General features: G+C 36.3%; 1 protein-coding gene across 1 annotated transcript; it reads left to right on the top strand.

Moving 5' to 3' along the window:
- The first annotated feature begins 7803 nt into the window (after positions 1–7803).
- Positions 7804–9129, top strand: LOC110100569 (aspartic proteinase CDR1-like). The gene has a single exon (XM_020828136.2). It carries the CDS (start codon positions 7860–7862, stop codon positions 9078–9080), a length of 1221 nt encoding a protein of 406 aa, XP_020683795.1. The 5' UTR covers positions 7804–7859; the 3' UTR covers positions 9081–9129.
- The last annotated feature ends 277 nt before the right edge of the window (positions 9130–9406 follow it).

Here is a 9406-nt window from a genome sequence, read left to right as displayed (position 1 = left end):
TCTTAGGTTTTGGCTTTAGATCAGGTGTTAATGTATTCCAATTTCTCTCAAGTGTATTCAATTTAGCTTTTATCCTCAAGTTAACACTTTTTAAATCATCATTATCAACTCTCAAATTGTGCTCCCTATACTCAAATTTATTAATGTATGTCTTAAAATCAGATTCAAGTGAAGAGTAGGATGCTTTCAATGAATCATGCTCAATAACCAACTCCAAGTGCTTTTTATTCAATTCATCAAACTCATCAAGTAAAGACATGTGATTGCTATCAATTTGGGAATGATCTTTCATCAAAATTTCATGATCTTTTTATAAGTTCAAAAACTTCATTTTCAAGCTAGCATATATTTTCTTAAGTTTTCTATATGATGCATAAATTTTCTCACAAATTTTAACTAATTGATCATAGGTTGGTTCACATACCTCTTCTTGATCAGATTGTTCAAGTTGATTATCGGCCATTAAACATAAGTTTGTGGTTTCCTCCTCTGCTTCAGTCTTGGAGGAATCTGATATAGAATCCACCCAAAAAGCTTATTGGGATTGCTTCTTTTCCTTCCTATATATGGGTTTCTCCTCACCCTTCTCCTTGCTTGGGTGCTCCTTAAGTGTAGGATAATTAGCTTTAACATGTCCAGGCTTTCTACATTCAAAGCAAACATTATCAGAAGAACTTTTATAATTTTTGTTATCCATACCTCTTTTCCACTTCTGGTGATCTTTATACTTCTTCCTTAGAAAGCTTTTGAATTGCCTAGTGATGAACGCAACATTATCGTTTTCAGATCCGAAAGAATCAATATTCGTGTTATTGGCCTTTAGTGCCATATTTTTCTTCTTCTTTTTCTCACATGTATAAAGATTTCTTTAATTCACCCCTTGCTCATAAGCAATGGGTGATCCAAGTAAGTTATCAATCGAATAGGTATTCAAATTTTTAGATTCCATAATTATAGTGATCTTAGCATCAAAAGAAGAAGGCAGGCATCTCAAAATTTTATTGACCCTTTCATAATTAGTTAGCTCTCGTGCTAAAGCATGCAATGAGGTGACAATTTGAGTAAACCATGTATACATTTTAGAAATTAATTCAGAAGGTTTCATACGAAAAAGTTTGTAGTCATGCAAAAGAATATTCAATCGCGATTATTTAACTTCATTGGTTCCTTCATAAGTTATATATAATCTATCTCAAATTTTTTTACCAGTTGCACAAGTTGAAACACACATATAATATTTAGATTTCAAAGCATAGAAAAAATAATTCAAATATTTTGTATTAAGTTGTGCTAAATCTCTTTCATCAAAAGTCTATTCAATAAAAGGAATTTTAATTTTAATGCCATTAAGTTCATGAGAAGGTGGTGTATATCCTTCTTTAACAAGCATCCATATACGATAATCAAGCGATTGTAAAAATATAGACATGCGAGTTTTTCAAAAATCAAAAAGAATATTATCAAACAAAAGTGGACGTGAAATAGAATATCATTCAGTTACGTTATGATTACTAAAGTTAGCCATGAATCAAAATTTAAAAAGTTTTCAAACTTAATTTTATGAATCCCACTCTAATACCACTTGAAAGTGCACTTAAAAGCATTTGAAAGTTCGTTAGGAATGTTAATCTCTTGTATATTTGCCCAAAGGCTAACGAAGAGGGGGGGTGAATTGATCTTTTAAAAAATCTTTCACAATCAAAACACGATCTTAAAATAGAAACCAAGATTCACCATAGAAATCAAAGTGCGAAAAATAAATACGGAAGCAGTAATAAAGAACACAGAGATTTATAGTGGTTTGGTCAACACGACTTACGTCCACTCCCCGGAGGTGCCCTCAATGTATTGCACTAAGCTCAGTGTCTTTCCTTTTGCTCTCACAGCAAGGCGGAGAAGCCTATATAAACCCCCTTTCCACCAACCTAGGTGAGGCAGAGAACCCAACTCATTTTTCTTCCTCCAGAAGTAGGCAGAGAACCCAATTCCTTTTGTTTCCTCCTGAAGTAGGCAGAGAACCCAACTCCTTTTGCTTTCTTCCGAAGCAGGTAGAGAATCAAACTCCTTTTGCTTCATCTTGAAGCAGACAGAGAACCCTGATTAGATGCTGAAGCTTACCTCTCTAGAACCCCCAAGGAAACAAAGATGATAACTAGAGAAGATAATGAAGGATCCTTGCTTAGATCAACCTTTATGAACTCCCTCATAAACTCCCGCTCACAAGATCCTCTCTCTCTCTCTCTCACTCTCTCCCTTACTCTCCCTCTCCTCTTGGCTCTCTCAGGTCAAAGCAGTAGCAAAAGATCTAATAAAGGGTAGAACAAGAGCTCTTAAATAGAAGAGCTTCGGAATAGCTATTATTTTATACAAACTGACTTTATCGTCCAGACCGATAGGGATATCGTCCTGGCCGATCAACATAAATTTTGCTCAATCAGCCCGATTAGTTTGGGACGATTAGAAGATTTTTGGTCATATCATCCAGGCCGATAATATCGTCCTAGACTATTAGTACAATTATGTAAATATAGTCCAAACAATCGCTCTAAAAGGATGTCTGGATGATAAAAAATTAGCTTGATAATCTAGGCCGATCTTATGATCGTCCTGGCTGATTAGCTTAAATCCGAGGAAAATCATCCTGAACATCTCTCTGAATAAAAGCTGGCTGATGTCAATCGTCCAAGCTATCGTCCTGGACAATCCTGCGATCATCCCTGATGATGTGATCGAGCAATCATACGTTAATTTCTTTCCTTAATTACCATATTAATTTAGGCATAATTGAGCTGCATCGTCCAGGCCGATGCCTGGACAATGTTTAAAAATAAAGAATACCTAAATAGATCTGACGGCTGATTCTTTCTGATTTGAGCCTATCATCCCGGTCGATACGAATATCATCCAAGACGATGTGCCTAATGACGGTTGCCTTAACCAAGATACCCTAATTAGGGTTTTTATTTTTTAGTCTGATTGTCCAAGATGATATGGGAATCGGCCTGGCCGATGTACTCAAAATAGAGAACTCTAAGTTAGATAGAAAAATCCCCCCAAGTGTATGTGTGAAAGGTTACTTAGCATTAGGAATCACACCGTTTATAATAGACTCAAGAAAGGAAAAATTACAAACAAATTCAGACCTAATCTACCCAATCTTGATCTGGCTCAAATTACAGCCTTGATCCAGTGGACCTAAAATGTTAGTATGCAAGGTAGTCGTAGAAAAATAAAGGTGTTTGCAATCATCAAAATTATATTTCTAAAAATAGATATGCAACAACATATTTTAATAATTTATTTAGTTATGAATGCTGATGTAAGTAGTATATTACAGATAAATGTGTTATGTAGATAACCAACCACTATTGGGGTGCATAGCAATACGCACAAGAGTCAGTAGGATCAGAAGTGGATGGACGAGCGAGCGAGGAGGACCTATATAAGTATATAAGTTTATAATTTTAAGAGATAATTTTTAAGTGTCAATTATAAATTGATTAATCTTATATTATCCTTTGTAGGATGAGTATACATGGCTTTAAGAGAGCCAGCTTGGAGCAGGTGAGGGATCATTTAGGGAATCTATAGATTATTTTGATTACTAAATTTTGTTGCATGTGGTAGGAATAATGCAAATTGGATGAGTTTATGGATTAGACTCACAAGCCTATGTGTATGAGAGGAGGGACAATCATCTAATGGCTCCAACTTCTCAGGAAGTAGCTAAGGAGTTTGTATAACTAACAGGTGGCTGCCTTACAAAAGAGCTAGAGCATGTTTGAAAATCAAAAATTGATATGCATATACATATATAGATGCATCAAGGTTAGATATTTGAGGAGCTAAAGAGAATGAAGGAGCAATTCAGTATAAAGCAACCAGCATCATTAGAAGTAGAGAATGATGAAATAGATTTTAACTAGCTATAGGTGTTTGTAAAAAATTTATTAGTTTTTATTGTATAAGAACAAAATGTTTATAGTAGAAGTATATGGTATTTGTAGAACATTTTCTTTTGATTAAATGTGTAATTACTTTAGCATTAATATTTCTATATAATATTGGTATGTTAGGCTACTTTAACTATTTTAACTATCTGTGATTGTTGAAATATTATGTTGTACAATAATTAAAGTAAGTGGTGATTTTTTTTGCTGTGTTATAGGTTTTTGATCAATTTTCAGCAAAAAAAATGCAAGAAATCATGATACAGCGAGTTATAAAGACATTTTGGGGGCCGAACAATGCATGGTGGAATTTTTGGTGGAACTGTCCGCTGACAATTCTGGTGGTTTAAACGATGGACACTTCCACCACTATTACTAGCATAATTATTCTCAGATTAACCACTAAAACTTCATGTAGACAGTTCTGCTAGAAACTGGTAGAAAACAACGCTGATAATTTGACTCAAAGTATGTCATTTTTGTTCACAGTTCCACAAAAAAATCTACCAAAATTGTTCTGATGGAAATTTCTCACAATAAACAAATTTTTTACGCATGTTTTACTATTGAAATTAAATTTGCCTGAAATCTGCAGAAATGCTAATTTTCCATTAGATTTAACATATTTTCCAATGGATATGGTTGCTAAAAATCAATGTTTTGCATGTAGTGTAGAGATTATGAAAGTAGGTGTCCACATGCTGGTAGTTATACTCAACTGTAGGGTTAAATCTTGCCAATATTCTAGAGATGTTGGTGATTTCTGATGCTAATCTTCGGTGGCAATCATAGTTATCGGCGATAATAGCTGGAGGTGGTCGTTGGTGGCGATGACTGAAAAATGCAAGAGAGTTTTTTTTAGTTCTTTGTATTATTACTCCTTTTGCATGTGAAGAATGATGTTCTATTTATAGGCTTTTTTATGAACATTTTTATAATTTGAACTAGAATCCAAAACGTTTCATCTTATAGTCCATATCGATTCCCTTGATAATAAAGTATTCTTTAAAACATTTAAGTGCCTTGATAATGTCGGATTTGAGTGATCTTGGGCTCGTTGAATTCGCATTGTTGAGCTGTTCGATTTGGCTATAAGCATGTCAAATTAGAGATTATGTGATCATCTTATTAATATTTGAAGTTTTCAATTATGCTTTTAAGTACTTGATTTGGGCTACTTAGGCTCAGATTGGACCGGTTCTTGTATTGTTGGGTTCGTCTCATTATGGCTATCAAATCCTTTCCCGGCCCTTAGGCATTTGAGCTATATGCTCCAGCCAAAGCTTGTTCCAGCATCGGTGGTCGATAAGGCCACTTTCACTTTCGACGACACTAAGCACATAAAGAATGATTCTCCAATGAGGGGCAACTCTATGTGATTCGATATGAGACGGAACAGAAAAGAGTTGTGGTTGATGTCCCAGTGAGAGACTTCCCAACCAGCCGCAGCCACAAGAACCCCTTGACAATCATGAATCACCAGCCCAATTGCCCCCGACGTGCAATCTTTGCGAAATAGCACTAGAATTTTCGTTTTTTCTCTACACCCATTTGTATGCATTTCGATCAATCCAAAAGAATTGCAAGCCCAACTGCTTGAATTCCTGATTTTTTCTATATCTTATAAATTTGTTGAAATTATAGTTCATATGATCTTAAATTTAACCCACCAATTTTTAATTTAAATTTTTATATGGTGATTTGTGTTGATCATACTAATTTGTTGTAGACATATCAATACTAAATAAACATATTTAAAAAATATTTTAAAAAAAAAAATCCTAAACAGGATGTTGAATTTTTTGAGATAATGGGGGTTTGACCTACATGGAGGTTTGGAAATGGAAAAAAGGTCTACTCCAACGTTTATTAAACTTCTTTAATTCCATGATTCTTACTCGAACTAAACTAATATTCCTCTTAGAATTTGGCCACCTATTACAGCTTCCATCGCGTCATAGGATTTTAGATCACCATTTTAAATTCCCCATTAAACGGTTTACTAGCAACGGTCGTCCCATAAATATCGTATTAGGTAAATTTAATCAATATTTATTCCTCAACTTATATTACTATGCAGTTGTTTTTGCAGCATTTGTTCATCAACCCTCGCTTACCCTCATCTACCTCCACTATTGATATCCAAAGCCACATAACTCTCTCCTTCACTGCTTCACCATGACAGCCGAACGTTAGGATTAAAAAGTTGCGACTATCACATCTTCATGCTATGTTTACTTCCCACTGCCTTTAATGTTTTGCTAGATCTAGTTTTAAAGCCCTTGATACAGCTAAAAATCTTCTTTAAGGGTTTATGTTGCTCAAAATTAAATGCAGAGAACTTGATCCATATGGAGCACAATATTCTTTTATTTTATGTAAGCTTAAGAAGATATTTTCTGCAGTAATTTTTGACTCTATGGAACATCTACCCCTACATTTACCATATGAGGCTAAAGTTGGTGGACTGGTTCGATATTTGTGGACCGTTTTAGAGCTAGCCTACATAGCCTTCATGCATATATAACATATTTTAATAATTTATTTAGTTATGAGTGCTGATGTAAGTATATTACAGAGAAATCTGCTATGTAGATAACCAACCACTGTTGGGGTGCATAGCAATACCCACAAGAGTCAGTATGATCAGAAGTGGATGGACGAGCGAGCGAGGAGGGCCTATGTAGGTATATAAGTTCAAAATTTTAAGAGAAAAATTTTAATTTTCAATTATAAATTGATTAATCTTATATTATCCTTTGTAGGATGAGTATATATGGCTTTAAGAGAGCCAGCTTGGAGCAGGTGAGGAATCGTTTAGGGGATCTATAGATTATTTTGATTACTAAAATTGGTTGCATGTGGTAGGTGGAATGCAAATGAGATGAGTTTATGAATTAGACTTACAAGCCTATATGTATGAGAGGTGGGACAATCATCTAATGGCTCCAACTTCTCAGGAAGTAGCTAGGAGAGTTTGTATAACTAATAGGTGGCTGCCTTACAAAAGAGCTAGAGCATGTTTGAAAATCAAAAACTGATATGCAGATACATAAATAGATGCATCAAAGTTAGATATTTGAGGAGCTAAAGAGAATGATGGAGCAATTCAGTATAAAGTAACCAACATCGTAAGAAGTAGAGAATGATGAAATAGATTTTGACTAGACTATAGGTGTTTGTAAAAATTTTATTAGTTTTTATTGTGTAAGAACAAAATGTTTATAATAGAAGTATAAATTTGTTGAGTTCGTCTCATTAAGGCATTCAAATCGACTATAAATTTGTTGAAATTAAAATTCATATGATCTTAAATTTAACCCACCAATTTTTAATTTAAATTTTTATATGATGATTTGTGTTGATCATACTAATTTGTTGTAGACATATCAATACTAAATAAACATATTTAAAAAATTATTAAAAAAAATAAAAAATCCTAAACAGGATGTTGAATTTTTTGAGATAATAGGTTTGACCGACATGGAGGTTTGGAAATGGAAAAAAGGTTTACTCCAACGTTTATTAAACTTTTTTAATTCCATGATTCTTACTCGAACTAAACTAATATTCCTCTTAGAATTTGGCCACCTATTACAGCTTCCATCGCGTCATAGGATTTTAGATCACCATTTTCAATTCCCCATTAAACGGTTTACTAGCAACGGTCGTCCCAAAAATATCGTATTAGGTAAATTTAATCAATATTTATTCCTCAACTTATATTACTATGCAGTTGTTTTTGCAGCATTTGTTCATCAACCCTCGCTTACCCTCATCTACCTCCACTATTGATATCCAAAGCCACATAACTCTCTCCTTCACTGCTTCACCATGACAGCCGAACTCCTCTCCTTCTCCTTTCTCCTCCTCCTCCTCGTCACACCTCTGCTCTCCACCAGCTCCACCATGTCTGGTTTCACCATCCAACTCATCCACAAGGACTCTCTACTTCATCCGGCCACCACCAACCTCTCCACTCCTCACCTCACCCGCCTCCTAGCAAAAGCCTCCCACTCCCTCTCGCGCAGCCAAGCTCTCTCTTCTCCTTCCACGACCATCCTCTCCCCAGTCATCCCTCACAACGCCGACCACCTAATGAAATTCTCCATCGGGACTCCCCCTGTCCGAGTCCTCGCCGTCATGGACACCGGAAGCGACCTCACGTGGCTTCGCTGCCTTCCCTGCTCCGACTGCTACACCCGCTCAGTCCATCTCTTCAACCCCTTCCTTTCCTCCACTTACCGATCTCTCCCTCCAAACTCCCCAAAATGCAAACAATTCGACCCCAACACAAGCCCTTACACCCCAACCTGTTCTTACAAATACAACTACGGAGACGGCTCCTTCTCTTCCGGATTCCTCTCCACCGAGACATTCACGTTCGAATCCACTACAGGTGAACCAATCTCCATTCCAGAAATAAGCTTTGGCTGCGGCCATAACAACAGCCCGAGCTTCGACGCCGAGCTTTTCGGTCTAGTGGGTCTCGGCGGAATGAGCTACTCCCTTATCTCTCAACTCAGTCCCCAAACAGGCAAGAGATTCTCCTACTGCTTATCACCATTTCAAGACAATACGTCGACCAGTTTCCTGAGCTTTGGCGACAAGGCGATAGTGACCGGAAACAATGTCGTCTCCACCCCGCTTGTGGCAAAGGCGGACAAAACCTTCTACTTTGTGACGCTGGAGGCGATAAGCGTTGCAGGGAGAAAGGTGGATGCGACGGCGACGGGGGAAGGAAATATGTTCATTGATTCGGGAACGACGGTTTCGCTTATTGATAGTGAAGTTTTTGAGAGATTGGGAGATTTGATAACGGAAGTGGTGAGGTTGGATTGGAAGATGGATGAAGGGAATACGTTCAAATGCTACGAGGCGAGGAGGAGGGAGGTGTTTCCTGATATCGTCTTTCACTTCGCCGGCGGAGCTGATGTGGTGTTGGAGCCATTGAATGCGTTTACGGAGCCGTCGGAGGACGGGTTGGTGTGTTTGGCGATGCAGGCGACGAACGGGACGGCGATTTTTGGTAACATGGCGCAGCAGAATTTTCATATTGGGTATGATATTGTGGGGAGGAATGTTGCTTTTGGCGCTACTAAATGCGCTGAACTGGGAAAGCAATTATAAAATTATTATTATTAATTGAATAATAGAAGCGTGTATAGAGGCTTTGAGAGAACTCAAAATGCTCAATACTACATAATAAAGATTGCAATTGGAAGACTAATAAAATATAAATGTGAGTTTATTCTTTGAAAAATTATAACATATCACAATAAAAAAAGAGGTGAGCATGAAAATATAAAAAAATATTGGATTCAAATTTAAAATATAAAATAATTAATGCTCCAATTGGCGAGTAGAACACAATGGAATGATTTTTGTTGATTTTCATGAAAGTTGATATTTTAGGTTATAATTTAATTAATAAAAATGTGTATTTTTTTTTTCTT

This window comes from Dendrobium catenatum, unplaced genomic scaffold, assembly GCF_001605985.2.
Source record: "Dendrobium catenatum unplaced genomic scaffold, ASM160598v2 fragScaff_scaffold_37, whole genome shotgun sequence".
Classification (NCBI taxonomy): Eukaryota; Viridiplantae; Streptophyta; class Magnoliopsida; order Asparagales; family Orchidaceae; genus Dendrobium; species Dendrobium catenatum.
This window is presented reverse-complemented; position numbering and strand designations above follow the sequence as displayed.

Coding starts and splice junctions, on each gene's coding strand:
- LOC110100569 (XM_020828136.2), top strand. CDS start 7,860: ATGTCTGGTTTCACCATCCAACTCATCCACAAGGACTCTCTACTTCAT.